Below are 19,180 nucleotides of genomic sequence, written 5' to 3'. Positions count from 1 at the left end.
GTCTGGGATAAAGAACCAGGAACTGACCACACTGAGGAACAAAAATCTTCAGGACCTGGCATGTGTTCCATGCGTGATTTCAGAGTCAGTGGCTCAGGGCTGGTGTTTAAGCACATAGAAAGAAGAAACACCTCAAAATGAAGCCATTCACCGTGCTCCTCCCTTCAGTGCCAAACCACAGACATCCTTTTTGTGGACAGAGCTCCATTTCCAGGGCTGAAAAGGGTCTCCAGGCAAAAGCCACCTCTACCTTCCACGACTTTGGGCTTACAGTTTCCATTTGGGTTGGGCTGTTTTATAATTCTGCGCCCTGTTAACCCTGACATTGTTCATTAAACGACCCTGAGATTTCCTCCCCCCCCTGCTGGTGTTTATTTTCCAGCAGCTGTATCACACATTCTGATTTAACAAGGTAGTTATTTGCCTTGAGATGGATCCCACAATCCAGCTCTGCCAGCAAAAAGCATCTGCTCCCTTTGGAGTGTTGTGCAATAGTTTTGATGGGTTTCACACTCGCTGCAGTATCACACGTGCCACGCAGGACAGATTTATTTATTTCACCAGTCCCTGCCTATGCTGCCAAAATCCAATTTTTTTCTAGGGAAGTCTTATAAATTTTGCATGTTCGTATCCAAATTGTCTGCAACTGCACTGTTCCTTTCTAGTGATGTGGTCTCCTCCTTGCATTTGGAAGGGTACTTAGGTTGGATTCATGGCTACCACATTGATTCCAATCTTACTTCCTACTTTCAACACTCCAGCAAACTGCTCTGTGTCACCACAGACACGAGAAACACTTGCTCTCTTTTATAGACTCTAGAAACAAGCACATTTTAGGACTGGAACAACTACTCCAAGGTTTCTGTTCCTCACTGGCTGCAAGATGTTTTTCCACTGAGAGAATTTAATCAGGGAAATGGTTCATCCTTGCTGGTGCCCAGATTTTACCACCTTCTTTCATTTCCTATTGCACTCAGCAAAGCCAAATTAGTTCTAGTAATGTCTTTGACCAGATGTTCACACCTTGGAGGAAAACAGCAAAATCTGAGCAGCTTTAGGAATACCAGCTGACAGCCTGGTGCCATATTTCAAGCCCAGCTCTGTTCCTAACCACAGAGCATTCTTCACCCCTCAGATCCTGCCTTAACATGCTGCACGAAAAGAAAAAAACCCTCCTGCATCTTTGATGTCTTTGATGTCACCTTCAATTAATTTATTCCAATTCAAGAAGTTCACCTCTTACTTCAGAAAAATTCCTAAGGATGGTTTTCATGCCACATCCCGATTTTTAAGGGGTCATTTAAACCATCCCATTGACTTCTTTAGCCAGCAAATATATTTCATATTCAACAAATTATTACCCGTGTGATTTTAAAAAGTCTTTTATGCATCTGAATGACTGCAAGGCATTCCAGTACAAAAAGGAAAGCTTAAACACTTGGAAGTACTTATATAGAACTTGAAAGGATATATATATATATATATAAATGTCCCATAAAAGCTTAGTCTGAGAATCAATTTCTCAGCTGACCACGTTTCCATTTTAACTATTTTTGTGAACACATAAAATGTTGTTTTTAATTCTCAAATGCAAAACAACACCTGTGAACAGAGGTGCCTCAGGCCTCGCCTTGGACTGGGATTTCCCAGTGCCATGTTACCAGAGCTGGCTGGAAATCTGGGTCTCCTATGCCATTAATTTTTTCCCCCAGTCTTCTCAAAATTATCCTGAGCTGTAATGGGAGAGGCCAGGAGGAGAACACCACCCAAGGTACTGGGTTGTACAGCTGATAAGATGATTCCAAGGGCAGGTCACACCAATTCCAGCCCTGCTGAGCACTGGTTTCCACCACAAGCTCATCTGGATGCATCCTCTTTTTTTTCCCAAGCTGCTTCCAGGTTCTCCCTTCCCACAAGCAGCTTCCCAGGGCAGCTAGGAGCCCTGGAAATAAAAAACTAGGAGGTTTTTATTTCCTCAGGGTGTCAAATAACACTCAAGCCCATGTCTGCTCCTTTCCTAAGTGCTCAGACTGACCCCTCACATCAGTTCAGTGTCTCCTCTCTGGCTGCCACCTCTCTTCTCTGAAGTTCAGCTTCCTGCTGCTCCAAGTCCTCTCCTTCTCACCCTGTCTGCTCTCCCCACCACGCTCTGCTTCCAATTTTAAAGCACTTTTCCAGCTGCCCTTCACTCCCTGCCCCATCCTGCTCATCCTGATGCTGCCAGTGCTCATGCTGGGGATCTTTCCCTTTGCTTCTTACTGCTTTTGCTTATTTTGAGATAAAAATGAGAAGATAAACGACAGCATGAAAACAGAGAAAAAACAACATGGCAAAAACATTGTTGCTGCCGTTTGGTTTTTCTGCCTGGTTGCTGTTCAGAAGCTTTTACAAAAGAAAATCTTTTAAATTATAAAGGTGGCAAGGGAGCAGCAGGAGCACTTTGTACCTCAGGTCATCCAAGAGTTCTGCTTCAGGCGTCTGCCTTGGCCATGAACTCTGGCACAAACACTTCTGACCTCACTGGGGAATAGATCTGAACTAAAACAACGCTGCAAGATCTACACATTTTTGAGCCACGTGTTTCAAATGAAGCATTCCTGCCCGTTCAACTTGGAGGTCATCAACTGACAGAGCAGAGGAGGGGAGCCAACATGAACAGCACCCCAAAGAGCCACGTTCAGCTCGCTGCATCTCCATTACACAGCATTGCCTCCCAATATTCTGTTTGCTACTTGTGCAGAACCTCCTGACAGCTTTTCTGCTGTGGCAGGAGGCACAATTACGCTGACAGAGGAACATTTGATATGGAGGAAGATCACAGATGGGAAGCTGCTCAGAAAACCATTTGCAGTTTAAGAGCATCTTTCCAAGCTGGCTTTAATTTCCATGTCCAAGCTGCTCCCCAAGATATTTTCCATTTTAGGATCTACATCAGCAAGAGACAAAAAATGTATCCTCTAAAAGCCATTTGTGACTTCAATATAGGCGCTCAAGACAAAGTAGCACAATAAAACACCCCCATTTCTTTTCTGAGGAGTTATATCAGATAAAGGGTGCACAAACTAGTCAGTAAACTGTTTTGTATTTTTTTATTTTGAGGATGCATAAAAAAGTGCTATGTAATAGTGTCACTGCATTGAGAGGTGACAAAATAAACCACTGACACCTACAAACCTGGCTTTTAAAAATGTGTCCACCTAGTTCATATATTCTCAACGACCCAGCCCAGTAAACAACTTGTTTTTTCCTTCAAACCTGAAAATCAGCAACAGTTTTTGGAAAGGTGGATGTTAAATTAGAGGAATAAAATGTGCCTTGCTTTAACAACTCACCTGAGCATCTATTTTAATTAGTGCAATGTCAGATTTTTCATCAACATCTTTAATTTTGGCTTCGTAAGTCTCCCCGTTCTTCAGCTCCACCTTCACCCGGTTTTTGTTGGTGACCACGTGGGCGTTGGTCACTATCAGCCCATCTTCAGACACAATGAAGCCCGAGCCACTGGCCACAGGAACCTCCCTCTTGGAAAAAGGAAGTCTGAAAGACAAGGCAAATAAAACGTGTATTGCTGCAAAAAAAAAGCTGAAAGGTTACAAATCATTCATTCAAAATAACGCACAGCCAAAAGGAGTTTGGTGAGTTTTAATGTTTTAAGATATCTGTTGTTACTCTCATGAAGAAGATAAAGCACATCCATTAGTTTAACTAGTTTTTTTTTCCATGACTCTTAAATTATCCTTAATTCTTAAGCATGAAAAATATTTATTGTCTCAAAACCTCTTTGCTATTTCATATCATCAATCAACATTTCTGTCATGCTGGCAGCTGTTTTCAAGAATTAAAAAAAAAAAAAATAAGGACTGGGCATCTTGTTTACTTGCGAAATAATTCAATGTGAACCACAGCAGGAGCGATCTTCTCCACCACATCTGCTATAAAGTTGTATTTGTGCCTCAGGCTGTTCGGATGTTCTTGGCCTGAAATAGAAACAGAGGACATGTCATGAGTTCTTCAAGTGACTGCAGGAGGGTCATTGCAAAACACCTGAATTAAAAAAAGCTCCGAGTGGGTATCTTTCCCTTCCTTAAAAGTCATCTGCAGCATGACCCTTGGCCCTAGATTTCCTCCCTGCTTCTCTGCACAGAGGTGGAGTGCTTTGTCCTTAGGAAAAAATGATCCATGAAACCTCCTGGTCTGGAGTGCACCCCACTGGGCCATGGGGCAGCGTGGGTTCATCCCACTGTGGAGCTGGGAATGAGGCACTGGAGGAGCTCAGGGTTTATTCCCTGTCTGCACCACCCACTCTCCCTTTGTGAAAGGGATTTTGTACTCAGATGCCTCCATTGCTGCTCTCCTTTTCTGGATGGTCTGCTTAGCCTGGATGGTCTTCTCAGATTAAACAAACGAGCTCTGTTCCTCTGCCAAAATCCGCCTTCTTGGAGGGTTTTGAAGTCTCAGGCTGCTGCATTTGTAAAATGCTGAGGACACTGAAGTCCTGACCCCAGTGCATGCCCTCAGCAGCTGCTGAGAAAGTTTAACTTGGGTACAAGGTTGGGTTTCCTTTCCCACCAGTGTCCCCACACAGCCTGACCCAGCAGCCCCTGCCTGGCACCTCCAGGTGGAAGCACCTTCCACCCAATCCAATCCAATCCAATCCAATCCAATTCCACACAACCACACTCAAGGCATCCTTCCCACCCATGCCCCCTGAGGGCCATCAGCTCCATGGAGGGGTGGATCCCACCCTGCCTTGGAGTCACATATATAAAAATGTCCCATAAATGTTCAGTCTGAGAATCAATTTCTCAGCTGACCACGTTTCCATTTTAACTTTTTTTGTGAACGCCTAAAATGAGCCACCCCCAGGGCTATAAAATAGATATAACAACACAATGGGACCACAAAGCTCTGCATTCCTGGGCTGTGCAGTAACAAAAGCTCATGGTCACTGAGTATTCAACAGGGGCCAGTGGGATTTTCAAAAGCCACTGGATACCCAACTCCCATTGTGGCCAACAGAAAACCTGTCTGCACCAAGAGACGTCTAAAAAATCTCTGGGAAAAACTCACAATTCTGACACAGCTTCTCCTTCTCAAGCAGTTCAGGGTCAAAGCATTCCTTTTTAAAATTGGGAGCAGCTATGCAAATTGGGAACACCCCAAAAAGTTATTCTGTATTCCTTCAGAAGAGAGAAACACCCTTTGTTTTCATTTCATTTTTATCTGGTGCATCCATCTCGTACAGGCACAAGCCAAGCCTGTAGCAGACTTTCAGAGGAGCATTAATGTGTTGTGCTGCTCCCATCCATCTTTGCCATTTGGCTTCTAAATCCATGCAGAGATTAAAGCAATAAGCAGCTTGTGGATGCTGTAAGTGCCTTTGACGGTGTAAGAGGACGATTTATTTGCAGACTCACAGGAGACCAAGAACTATCCCATAAAACCATCCCAATACCAAAACCCCGAATGCCCTTTGCTGTTGGAAAAACCAGAGAGGAAAACCATGCAAATTTTTAAGTACACACTGGAGCCAATAATGATTTGGGAAAAAAATGCCACTGGTTTTAACACCAATCAGACGCTGGTGTAATTCAGGGGTGAACATGTTCCAGGTGATTTCCCAATGCCAAGCAGAACACACTGCCCTCAGGAGAGGGGTGCATGCTCCACCCAAACACCATCTGTCACTCAAGAACAGGTATTTTTCTTATTTATACCCTGTAAAATATCTCAAGGGCTTTTAAATGCAGCCTGTCACAAGCAGCAGCCGCAGCAGGGACCACAACATCTGCTGTGCTGCCTCAGAAATGTTTATCTGCTTTATGAAGCAGCAACATCGATCAGCAAACTTTTGTCCTCACCTCACTGTTTTCCTCAAGAGTATTCAGTGCTTTTTGATTTACACATGAGCTGTTGCCCTTGGGCTTTCACCCCACAGAGGAATAAGTGCTTGCTGATTGAGAAATACCAATTTACCAAATTATTTCTATTCCCTACCAGAAATATTCAGCATCAAACAAGTCACGTTATAGCTGTAAAGCTGACAATTATAACAGGGATAGTTTTGGGAAACTGCTACAATAAGAAATGCAGTTTGGAATTATCCCCTTGCATTAAATAGGTGCTTGGACAGATTATCAGATGGGATTAATGTGGTGCTGGGCTAAAACACCACAGGGCGCTGCTGCAGCCATCGATATGCTTTTTGATCACTGCTTATAAAATGATTTCATCTCAGCTGCAATGCTGTAGACATCCAAAGGTCACATCCTGCCCTTGGGAAAAGAAAAAGCTCCATGGATGAGGGAACTACACAGGCAAAGCACAGCTTTTTTTCATGCCTTCAATCTTTTTTTGCTTTTAGCTATTGAAGAAGAAAAAGGATGCCCAGGCTGTACATGGTGAGACTGCTAATCCTTCACCTCGGAGCTGCCTTCCCTTGGAACTGGAGCCTACAAAAACCAGGATTTCAGAGGCAACAGTATTTTATCCATAATCCACCCCCTCATGCAGTCCCAAACTAAACTACAGAGTGAAAAAAAAAAACTTCAGAATTTCCTACTTTGAAAAAGTTAGATAATAAATACTAATTCATGGCATACTGACCCAAAAAGCTCTCAGCAGCTGGCCACGCCTGCCTATTGCTTATGTATTAGGAATTCCTGCATTGTGTAACACAGTTTTGCAACTGCTCTTGAACCAATGCCCATTTAAATGGAAAACATACCTTTTAAACCAAATAAACAACAGTCAAAGTACTAATCTTGATGAATTCATTGATGAATGTTAACGAAAAAATTCCTGTGAACTGGTCTTTGCCATAAATGTCAAATCTGAAGGCCGTAGTGGAAGTATTGATACATTGAAAATTTCTTTTATCACTGAGATAAAGAATTATGGAGGATAAAAAAAACAAGCTAATTGCTCTTTGGGATTACCGAGCTACACATAGAGAGCTGAGACCTGCACTGATCTTTCCTTCAAGAAACAAACTCTGTGGGAAATTTTATCTAAGATTTGAACCTAGGCACAAACTACCACAGGGAAGCCTAAATGACCACAAAACCACCAATATTACAAATTTAATACGAGCAGATGCTCATTCCTCAACCACCACAGGGCAGTTTCCAGCCATCACCAGCCCCTGTAGAATGCAGCAGTGAATCTGAGAACTTCTCCAGGTATACTTTCCTCTTCTCTCTTACACATCTATTTTCCAGCTGTACCAATAGCTCAGGGCCTTAGTAGCAAATCTATGTTTTCATTTTTAGTTTGAGGGAGATTTTATTTTTTTTTTTTGTGGGAGTGATGTTGTTTCTGTTTGTTTCTAAATCATTGAGAGCTGGACTTGAATAAAGCTCCAGTTCCTAAATACCTTCAGGCTCTGACGTTCAAATCTTCCCAGACTGCTCCTCTTTCTATTTATATGCTGTGATTATTGTGTTTTGTAACGTTTTTATTGAACTATTGCACAATGCCCTAAATGCCCACGAGCACGGCTAAGAAACCTTTATTAATGACATTATAAAGATGATTGTTGTGAATTCAGTTAATGACAAAAAAACCCCCCAAAATACAAATAGGTTATAGCATGAAGAATTCCCAAGGCAACTAATTCTTCAAGGACTTCAAAGGTGTGCTGGCTGCCAGCCCTGAAATGAGAAGGCAAATCTCTGCCAACTGGCATTAACAGGGCCAATAAATCAGTAAACAGACTGCTAGGAGAGCAAGACAGAGTACCAAGCCATGAAAAAAAGCACACCCAGCTGTAAACAACTGAAGTAATTTGGTTTCATAAAGAGGAGCCAAAAAGCAAATTAAGATCTGGGATCTGGTTAGGCCATTACTCAAAGTGGCACGGGTGCAATGATGCTCACAGCTCACACATGCTGCCTTTGGTGGTTATTTTGAGCTGACCTGAAGAGATGCTTTGGAGATAGAAATCTCACCAAAGTAACCTCTCCCCTTCTGCTGGGACAGCTGTGTCTGCTGCTCTGGAAGGGCTTTTCTCGGCATAGAGAAGAGACCAGATCTCCAAACAAAGCTTAGGGCACCATCTCAGACATGGGGCTTTTCCCCACCCAGTTCTCACCCATTTTCCCTTTTTCAAAAAGGGGGTTCTGGTCTCCTTCAACAGGACTGAAGTAAGGAGCAAAGTAAATATTCCATTTAATGGGACTTTTTTTCTTGGACATAATGAAAGGAGAAAACAGGCACATCCCAGCAACTCTGTGCCACCCTCACTGAAGGGCTGCAGTCCATGGGATAACAAAAGATATTAAATGACCCAGGCTGCTGAAAATAGGTGATTATTTCCTGCTGCACTCACCACTTGTTTAGACACACACAAAGTTTTGAAAGCATGGCTTGGGCTTGGGATTCTCTGCAGAACGAAACCAAAAGAGCCCCAGCACTCACGAAACCTCCGGGCTGCCAGAACCGGTGACTACTGACACAAACCACAAACCAAGTTTTGCTTGGAGAACTTCCACCCTCCCAAATAAAACTCCAGCCGCTGGTGTTTGTACAAACTTCCATTCATGCCATATAAAAACCTTCAAACTTCTGACTCTGGAGACAGAAAAACTCCAGCAAAGGTGCTCAGCTCCCTGAAAACAGGGGGATCAGCAAGCACTGCTGGAGAGAGAGACAAGGAAAAACTGTGGGAATCTGCTGCCACACTTTCTTTTTTTAAATTACAGAATACTGCAAGCCTAAATATTCCACTTCCTATTCAAGGATAAATTGTGTAATTCACCAAAAAAAGGGTATTACGCAATGAAAACCTAAGAAAATAAGGAACAACATTCTACGTGTCACAGGCAATTTGCTCAAGAGCAGCTCTTAGGTCATTGGAGGGAATTTTGAGAGGTCTAAACCACAGCACCTTGTTAATGCAGATGCTATTGCATCAGTTATTTTTCCTCCTGTATAATCCATGCAGAAACTCAAGACACTTTACAGATTTCTGGGAGGAAAGTCTGTATTACTGTGACATCCCTAAAAGCAAAAATATTTTCATAGTCCTAAATAACGGTAGAATAAAATGCTTGAAATCTCTCCAAACAGTAAAACTGCACCAATCTGGTCTTCACTTAAAATATTTCCTTGCAGCAAGAACCACTTCAAGATCCAAGTGAGGATTTTAAGTGAAATTGCTATTTGGCATAAATGCACACGTGCAAAGAGAAACTAAAGTCCATTTTCATCATCATATTATTTAGATGATCAATCCTGTCTTGGCAGTCTTCAACAAGGACTTTGTATTCTCCCTGCTAATCCAAAAGCAGAAACTCATTCATTTTAATCACTGATTTTAAACAAACCCAAAAGAGCTGCCAAGCTAAACAAAACAGGGAATCTACACAAAGTTCATAGAACAGAACAGCTCTCAAATTAATGGTGACTCTGGACACTTTTCAGATCAATGTGTGGTCGCTCATAGAAAAAAAGCATGTTTTTGTAACAAAATAAAGGTGGAAAAGTTTCATGCTTTAATTGGATTTCTACTCATTCACTAGTGGCCAAAAATTAATGCTTGCCCTGAGAAGAGCTTGGAAGGGAAAGGTATTGAGAATCCAGTTGTAGGAATAAGTAAAAGCAGATAATGGCAGCACAAGAATGTCACCAATATCTGACATCCCATCCCTGCAGGTGTCCAAGAACAGGTTGGATGGGGCTTGGAGCACCCTGGGATAGTGGAGGTGTCTCTGCCATGGCAGGGGTGGAATGAGATGGGCTTTAAGGTCCCTTCCAAGCCAGACCACTCTGTGAAATTATTAAGTTATCTGGAGACAATGACATAAACAGTTCTCGTGCACTTATAAAACAACAACAAAAAATATTTGAAGATAATGAAGTTGCAAAGCAAAACCTTCAGAGAACTTTGTCCAGCTTCTTTCTTAGTGGGAATCAGACCTCTTTGGCATCCAGTACTGAGGCCACTCAGGATGTTCCTGTCACTGAAGATGGTCAATGGGCAAATTCCTCATGTAACATGCCCACATCTTTTCTCTAGCACGTTCCTGTATATTTTCAGATTTGCACTTTCATTTTTAGCCAAACAGGAACTTCTCCTACCATTTATCTACAAGACAGGGCAAGCGGGAAGTTAATCAGATACAGAATGTCTTTGCTACAACTCAGCTGCTGAATTACTGTAGTCACAGGATTGGAAGGTTCTGCTAAGAAGGAATGCCCTGGATGGGAGCATCTTGGTCCAAGCCATGTTACTCAGTCTCCATGCAACTTGTGAAAAGCAATTTCTGCTATAGCGTCTTAGATTTAGCTCTAAAATGGGCATAACCCTGATTTTATCTGATTGGAACAATCTCAGTCTTTAGCAACCCTTGCAGAACCTCACAGGGAGAAAATATGTATATAAAAACTCTCAGGAATGCCAGAAATTCCTTTATAAACCAAGTGCACTGACTGCTCCTGCAAAACAGACTCAGTTACAGCAGCAAGGAGCAAAATCCATCAGATTTTTGCGCTGATGAGGCTCAAAAGTAACTGGGTGTCAGCAGGGAGGGCAGGAATCCAGAGAGGAGTGACAGCTCCATCTAAAACAACAGGAAACTGCAATTCCTTCTGTAAACAGCAGCGGTGTGGTGGGAGGAAACCCAGCTTGTGCATAAACAGGCCAGGGAAGGGAAGGGAAGCAGGAACGCAGCCCTGGGAGCAGGAACACGCCGTTCCTGCAGCAGCATTGCCATATTCATACAATGCTGAGGGGGGCTCAGCTGAGATGACAAATTAATTGGGAGCCAGAAGCCCTGTGACAAAGGCACAGAGCTCTGGTGGCCGTGCCAGCAGTGCTGGCAGTGCCCTGCACTGCTCCAGGAGAGGCATGAGCAGGGCAGGCAGCGTGCAGGGAGATGCTCAGGCACACAGTAAAGGTGAAGAGCAATTCAGGACAAGGGCAAAGAGTGCTGAGCTCGGAAATATCATTAACAGCAGCCGTGTCTGAGCTGGAAACACTAAGAAATGTAAGTCGGGTATTATGGAAAAGAGTCTGCCCCGTTTCCTGCAGACAGAGGGACAGAATATTTCAGCCAACAGGTTAAAGCTGACAATTCTCTTCTCTGCAGAAGGCTGAAAATACAACAGATGAGTCAGGAATGATTTCTCCTCTCCTTTTTTTCCAGCCCTGCTCAGTTTGTGTCCCTTCCAAGTCGGGTCATCACCCTGCTTTACCTCCCAGCTCCAACTCACTACAGGCAGAGAAGCAGCAGAATAACCTCAAAACACCCATGAAGTACCAACGACGTGGTAATTCCTGTATCCCACATGTAACCAGCAGCTGTCTGGTCTTGGTTATTCCTCTTAAAATTATAAACCCATTAAGATCTCACTTTAAGTATGTGAGAAACTTTCGCACTGCATCTTCAGAAGAAATCCCCGCTTAAGAGAGACTTAGCTTCAACTTCCAGGAACCCTGGTATGAAGGCACCAGGGAATAAAAACAAGTTCTTGTTTTCATGCTTCTTAAACTGCTCTCTAGTCTAAAAAAAAAACTTCTCAAGGGGAAAGCCAATAAAAAGCTTCCTAAGATGCTGCTTTTCTGCAGCTGGAGGAGGCATTGATTTCAGGAATTAGGAGTGACACGGAGCTGATATAAATAAGGATCAAATCTATAGGAAAAAGTAGATAAAAAACCCTCAGAGCAGTAATAAAATAGACACCACTCCTGCTCTAGGGTGTTGTAATTGTACAATACATGAACCCAGCATAACTACATTGCAAAAGTCACAACAGCCTGAAAAATCTGTCAGCCTTTGGCAGTATTTTCTACATCTGTCTCAAGAATCACTCCAAGACCACCCAGATTTGTTTTAATGTAGACATCAGAAATCTGTGAGTGGCTGGGAAATGAACCTGGAGTAAAGTGGATGTTCCTTCTGGCACCCTACCTGGGGAGCTGCAGTAAGGGGGTGGCACTGCCACTGTCACACAGCTCCCTGCTGCTCCTGTAGTTCCTCATGAAAGGTTTTAAAGACAGCAGGTTTCAATTTCACTTTCTCAAATATGCATTTTTCAAAGATATTTAGAGTTCTAATTATTATATTGACTGCTCCCCTGTCAACAGTAGCTATTTGAATATTGATATTCTTATCTACACACCTATCCCGCTTTATTTTATGGACCGTCCAAGTATTTTTCATATTTATAGGTGGCTTCTGCTTGCCCACTTTTAGTGTCTGAATACAAAAGAAAACAAGGGTTATCCAAGTTTACCTTCATAGATTGAGGTCTACACAGAGATAGAGAAAGGGCAGACATTCCAAACAGTGCCTGTGCTGTCCTGGAAAAAGGAGTGAATCATCCCTTTACCACCACAAATGTTGAAGCATGAGATTCCTGGGGGGGTTGTGTTTATTTTGGGGGTGAGATGATGGGAGGGAAGAGACTTGTTTGGGTTTCTCTTCCTTCCTAGTGCTTGGTTCACCCACTCCTTCCCTCCTCCAAGAGGATTTTCCGCAGATGCAGATCGACAGATCATCGATGCTGTTAGCAGGGCAAAGCCAAAACTGCAGCCTGAAAGTTTGAGAAATAGAGTAATGGAAAAGAAAAGCAATGGAAAATGGAGCAGCAATGCTGGCAAGGGGTAGAAAACTGAACAGGGACTCATGAAAGCTCAGTTTGCTCTCAGCTCTGCCTCTGGCTGACCTTGACCAAATCTCTTTATCTTTCCCTGCCCTAGATTCACTGTCTGTGAAACGGGGCAGTGACAGTGGTCTCTGGAAAAATATTGAGAACTCCTAATGTTAGCCTCTGCCACAGAAAATATTTCAAATTTTAGATCTCTGGGTAACTTCTGTGTATGGCTACCAGATTTAATAAGCATTATTTTATCCATCAGTTGTCTGGCAACAAAAATATGTGTAAATCCAAGTGCTACCAGAAACATTTTAAGCACTGCATCTCTGTCTCTCTGGGATTTATAGCAGCAGTTCTGCAAAAGGGGATGTAGGAACTATTCATTGCACATCCCTCTCCTATGTCTCACCAAAAAAAGCTTTACAGGGGCAAGGAGATGGAAAAACTGAGAAACCCTGATGGGGAAAAAACAACAGAGACAAGAATGAGGCTTGGTTAACCAACACCACACAGAGTTTTAATGGCACTGCCACTCCACTGCTGGCAGTGACAGGGCCAGGTACCAGCCTGGTGCCAGCCTGCAGGAAAGGCAGAGGAAAATGCATCTGCTCACACATGAAACACATATTTGCTTTGTTTTTCCACTTTTTTCCTCTAGAAACAAGCTCTTGGCACGGTACTTGTAACAAATTTCACAACCCAGCTGACCTCCAACCTTGTGCTTCACCTTATCAGTGCACCAGGGTGCCTGATGTTAACCCAGAAACTCAAAAGCTGCTCTGCCTGCCTCTGTAATTCATCTCCAGCTGCTAAAATACGGTAGCAAAGATCTTCTCAGTTCACTGAACTTTAAAATAACTTGTCACTTGTGTCCTGTCTCACAGTGTTAAGATGATATAACTCTCCTGTCACCTTCAGATAAGGTCAACATCCATTAGGATAAGATAAATTATTTTATAGGCCTTTGATATAAAGAGGCTTATTTTTTAGTTATATTTTTCTCTTTGAAGCAGGACAATCACTTTGGGAATCACAATGATCTGCATCCAGAAGGGAAAATAAATTCTTTTATTCTGCATCCTGAACACAGCCTCCAAAATAATATCAGGTATTCACTTGGGCCCAGTTACAAAGGCAGTGGGACTCACTCCAGCCAGAGATCCTAGAGGCCCCAGCAGCTTCTGGGACTGAGGAATGGCTGTATTTACAACACAAGTTCCACAGTACCCCAGTTTCTATTTCTGACATTGCTTTCTTTCACTCCAAGCACACGTAAATTCACATTTGAAAAATATTTTCCAGCTTCTCCTATTTCTTGGACGGCAGAGCCTGAGAGCTGCTGGGGATGTGCTGCCTCCCTCACATCCAAACTCTGTTTAACAACACTCCTGCTGCTTACTCATGGCCTCAAGTATTCCTGCCCAGTCCACAGGTACCTTTAAATTTCAAAGCCCAGAAGATGAAAGGATTGAATCTTTCCTTGTTCCAAATCTGTGTTTACTGACTTGACTGTTTGAAGTCTGGAGACTGCAAAATTACTGCCTGCTCCCCAGGAAGGAAATCTAGATGTGGAGAGGGGAAAAGGTGAGTTCTTCAGACAAACCACTTCTTACAGTTGCCTCCTCTCCAAGCTGAGCACTTGGCTTTGGAAAAGCTTTTTAATCCCACACTTGGGAATTGGTTCTCTTCTGGAAAGATGTTGCTATTTATTTCCATTGCCTTCAGCTGCCTCTTCTCTCCTTCCCTCCCTCCCCTCCCTTCTCCTGCTGCTGCAAAATAGACTGAAGAAAAGTTGGAAAAGAATGATATTCAGACCACCCAAACAGCATCTGAGGGAGGAGATGAAGTTTAGCAGCACTGGAATGCTCATTTGTGCACTCAGACCCTAAAAACCCTGGTCCTCCTGGGTCATTTTTAATTGACTTGGCACGTGCCAAGCAACCTGCCACAGTCTCCCAACACTTCTTCAGCACACAAATAATAATAATAAAAACACCACCATGTGCCTGTTATTATCTTCTGGGAAGCAGCTGAAAGCCTTGTTCATAACAACAGTATCAACTTCCCTCTTGATAAATATCTGGCCGAGTTCCCAACCTTCAGAGATTTCCCGGCTGGGTTTCTCTCCCTGCCCTGATTCCTCATTCCTGCCAGGCTCATTCCTGCCAGCCCATCAGCACTAGGGGCTCAGGAGTGCAGGCAGCTCCATCTCCTTCCCATCCTCTGCTGCACTGAGCTCGCTCTTAGGCTGTCTCAGAAGGGCTCAGTTAATGACAAATGGGTTATTGACCGCAGAGGTCCTTTTCTCCTGCCAGATAATTACAGAGACACTTGGATGCAGTTTTGCCTGGTGCATTTCAAAACACAAAGTCAGCCACTTTGCAAGAAACTGAGATTTTTTGGGTTTGTTTGTTTGTTGGTTTTTTTTTTTAATTTTTTTTTTGCTTCCCCCTCCCTGTCTCCAGATCTGTGGAACCCGGTGATGAAGTAGCAAAGTCTGTATCTCAGTGATAAACAGCCTTCTAGACTGAGTTACCCCTCACCTCTGCCTCCTCCCCAGGCAATCAAGCTGCAATGATCTGATTAATCTAAGCCCTAAGAGCTCCCATCAAACCCCAGATGTGACATCATGGTGTGGGCATGCCTGGGACAAGTGTGAGCCACCTGTGACAGATGCCAGCAAGCTGAGGACTGCTGAGCTCACTCGGATGCCACATTAGACATAGTAAACCTAACACAAATATGAAAACATATAAAACCAGCTCAAAACCAGGCAGAAAATAGTCAGAAATGGAGAGCAACCACAAGGAATGTTCTTCTTCCTCGGGGTTAAGGAGGAAAGGACAAATCTAGGTCAGTTTATATTTTTACTATAAAAATATAGTGTGATTTTACTATAAAAATTAGTGTGAAGAGCACTACGTGGAGAGAAGGGCACACTGCCCCGAAACACCTGCCAACATCTGTGGGAAAAATGAGGAAGGGAATAAAGCCTGGTTTAAGTTATGTGCTGAGCCTTCTTCCCTTGGGCAGCAGGAGGGATTCAAGGCCACCAAAAACATATTTGCAGAAGAAAAAGAAAACATCCTCCCAGCATGCTGAACCTCACCACTGAATACTGAGGTCCCGTGGCACTGACCTCACTCCTGGGTGTGGGATGCTCTTACACAGCCACAGTTTCTGCCCAGAGGACATTCACCTTCTCCCTGTGCATTTGTATTTTCAGTGGTATCAACACACACGGAACTGCTTTGAATATCCTCTGGCAACGTCTCTCATGCTCTGATAGAAAGGGAAGATTTTTTAGTGACAGCTGCAGCTCAGGAGCCTGTCCAGGCTGGTGCAGAAAGGGCACAACACGATGGGTAGCACTGGTTTTGCTGCCCGTGGCCACAGCACAGCTGGACACTGCTGGGAAGGGACTGAGCTTTTTAAGGCTCATTTTGCAGAGGGAATCATCCCCTTTATGCACACAGACCCAGAGCACTCTGCTCCTGCCTCTACTGCATCCTCTCAAACACAGCTGCTATTTGAAGAGATTCCCTGGGAATCACTGGTGGACAAAAAAACAGCACTGGGAGCAGACTGTAGTAGATGAAAATTGAAAATGACCAAGTTTTACTTTACTTTAAGCAATATACACATCATTGTACTTGACCAGCTACCGAAATAGTGTGAAGTTTAAAAACAACGGCAACAAGTGCTTTCCAAACACTTTCTCTATGTTCACATCCCTTTGTTTCCCCGTGCTGTTGCACTGTATCGATCAAATTATTTACATGGGTGTGTTACTACGTAAAAAAAGGGCTAGAGATAACTCGGTCTTTAGGTAGTAAAAGTACACCTGATGATGAACTCAAAATAAAATTAAAATTAAATTTATTAGTCAGATATTAGGCAATGTTTTTTCAAAACATAGATTCAAGCACTTTACAGCCTACTCTCCATCCTTTTTTATTTCAGGTTCTTTACATATGAAAAAAAGCTTTGCTGGTAGCAATGTTTGTTCTCATCCAGGGATAAACATGTGCTACTGGTTGGCTTCTCTAGTACTTTCTTTTTGTTCCAGAGGTGCAGCAGGGCAAAATGATTGTCTGGAATGACTCCTGATGGATCTACAACAGCAGAGCTTTCCCAGACAGGGACTCTGTGCAGCCTGTACATTTTCTGTACCCCCACACCAGAGGCTCGTATTGCTCCCAGCTCTAACACAGCCCCGATTCTGCAAACGTTCAGCAGAAAAGGCAGAGAAAACGATATTGGTTTCATGAATCGAGAATAAAAATCACAAGGCATTGTCTTACACTGGGCATCAGGAAACTGTGGCGTGAAAGGTTTGATTGTCTCCAGTGTCAGCAAATGCCAGCAACGTGCCATGGAGCACAACACAGCTTTGACACCGAGAGGACAACCAGGGCTACAAAACATTGATTGTGTTGACACCAAAGCTGTGAGCTTGATCTGTAGGCTGAACACACAGCCACTATACATCAGAATGTGTTTCTGCTGGAGAGATGATGGCTAAGTGTAGAAAAATATGTGTTACGAAAGGAAGTCCAGAAATTATACAATTTATATCAAAAGAATTAATCCTCACTAAAACAGCGCTGACTTACTAAGAATTGACTACCACTTCAGAAATAAAGGCTTAATTAATGCTAATTTTTACACATTACCCCCTAATGGTGCTGAATGGCTTGGATGGGATACACAGCCTCGGCTTACGAGGTTTAATCCAGCCTGCATTAGGGGCTGCATCTTGTGACGATCATCCCCTGCTTATCCCAGCACGGCTTTGCCCCGCTTTGTGTCACATCTTGCACTCACCGTTCCTACCACTCCAAACACTTCTCCGGGCTGCCCAGCCCAGCCGCTCCAGCTGCCGAGACACCGTTTCGTAACCCGGCAATGCCCTTTTACACCGTTCACAAATAATTTGCACCCGTCCTGCAGCTCAGAGTACTCACATTACATTCGGTTTGACTACATTGACGACTAAAGGGTGCTGAAGGAGAAATGCCACGCATTGTTACTTGTCGGCGGCCATCTCCGTCCTTAAAAACCCCCAAGAAAAACAAACATAAAACTCTAGACTGAGCTCAACACGCTGTTAACAGGCTTCTCCCTTTCCAGCAAGTCTTTTATTAATCAGAGAGCATCTGCTAAGCCGGGCCAAGGCAGGCAGCAGCCTGCTCTGCCCGCCCCTTTGCTCCATCACATCTGAAAGGCTCCTGCATTCCTGGCTTTATTCCGCGGGGCATTTCCCTGTGACAAAGCGCCGGGACGGGAACGCGCTCGAGTTATTTCTCCAAACTTTGCTGGAGCCGCACAGCCGGCCCCGGGTCCGCAGCCGTACCCGCTGCTGAGGCTTTGCACCAGTTTCCCCCAGTCTCGAGTCCGGCATCACTCCTCGGGGAGTGGGAGATAACTAAGTCGGGTACAGGGATTTTTTCCTCCCCCTGCACTTGGCAGCCGCTGCCAAAACGCATTCCTGCTCCGCTTTCTCGCCGAGCTGGAGCGCCCAGCTTGAGCCACAGCCAAGGCGCGTCTGCGGCGAGGTGCCTCCTTCCCGGGAAACCGCGTCCCGACCTGGCATGAGGATGCTGGGGCTGGGGAACTGCATCCTGACCCGGCATGAGGGTGATGGGGCTGGGGAACTGCATCCCGACCCGGCATGAGGATGCTGGGGCTGGAGAACCGCGTCCCGACCCGGCATGAGGGTGATGGGGCCGAACCTCCGCGCTTCCCCCCGCACCCCGGGACATCCCCCCGCGCATCCTCACCCTGCCCGCAGGCTCCGCGCTGGATGGCGATGATGGGCGGCTGCCGGAGGCGCTCTGCTCGGCGGCTGGCGGCCCGCAGCTGGCAGTGGCTGGCGTAGGTGACCGCATCGCTGCCGCACACGGGCTCGCTGCTGGTGCACTGGCAGCGCCCCGCGGCCGCCCGCTTGCGCACCGTGGCCGAGGCGGGGACGGCTCCGGGCGGCACCACGCACTGCAGCCCCTCTCCGCAGGGCGGCCCCGAGCCCCCGCACGCCTCGCCCTCCTCCGCTCCGCACACGCGGCAGCAGCCGCAGGCATCCAGCACGGGCCCGCCGGGACAGGCTGCGGGCAGCGCCGGGCAGCGAGAGCGATCGCAGCGCTCGGGGCAGGCGGGCGAAGGAGCGGCCAGCAGCACGGAGGGCAGCACGGAGGGCAGCAGGGCCGCCAGCAGCAGCGTCCAGCCCCGCATCGCGACGGCGGCTCCGGGGCGGCGAGGGGCGGCGAGCGCGGTGAGAGCGCCGGGGGCCGGGCGGGCGCTTTAAGGAGGGACGCGGCGGGGCGGGACCGGACCGCGGGCACGGCCCCCCCCGGGATGGGACACCCCCACACCGCCCCCTCGGGACCGTGACACCCCCCCTGGGACAGAGACAACCCCCCGGGACAGAGACATCCCCCCCGGGATAGCGACATCCTCCCTGGGACAGAGACAACCCCCGGGACAGCGACACCCCCTCCCCGCCGGAGGTCCGGCGCTGCGGGGAAACTCGGCGGTGAAAGCACCGAAATCGCGACAGGCGATGAAGATCGGGGGGAAAGGC

General features: G+C 45.5%; 1 protein-coding gene across 1 annotated transcript in view; it reads right to left on the bottom strand.

Annotated features, from left to right (window-relative positions):
* The window catches only part of HTRA1 (HtrA serine peptidase 1), a 32,059-nt gene extending 13,163 nt beyond the window's left edge, over nucleotides 1-18,896 (bottom strand). Inside the window, exons 1-3 of the mRNA XM_014886764.2 lie at nucleotides 18,384-18,896; nucleotides 3,878-3,977; nucleotides 3,333-3,537 (exon numbers count right to left, since the gene is read on the bottom strand). Of these exons, the coding sequence (XP_014742250.1) occupies nucleotides 3,333-3,537; nucleotides 3,878-3,977; nucleotides 18,384-18,831 (753 nt within the window). The 5' untranslated portion in view covers nucleotides 18,832-18,896. The remainder of the gene's footprint in view (nucleotides 1-3,332; nucleotides 3,538-3,877; nucleotides 3,978-18,383) is intronic.
* Between the last annotated feature and the right edge of the window lie 284 nt (nucleotides 18,897-19,180).

The sequence above is a fragment of the Sturnus vulgaris genome, chromosome 8 (assembly GCF_052056855.1).
Source record: "Sturnus vulgaris isolate bStuVul1 chromosome 8, bStuVul1.hap1, whole genome shotgun sequence".
Lineage (NCBI taxonomy): Eukaryota > Metazoa > Chordata > Aves > Passeriformes > Sturnidae > Sturnus > Sturnus vulgaris.
Note: the sequence above shows the minus strand (reverse complement) of the source record. Positions and strands in the feature narration are given on the sequence as shown.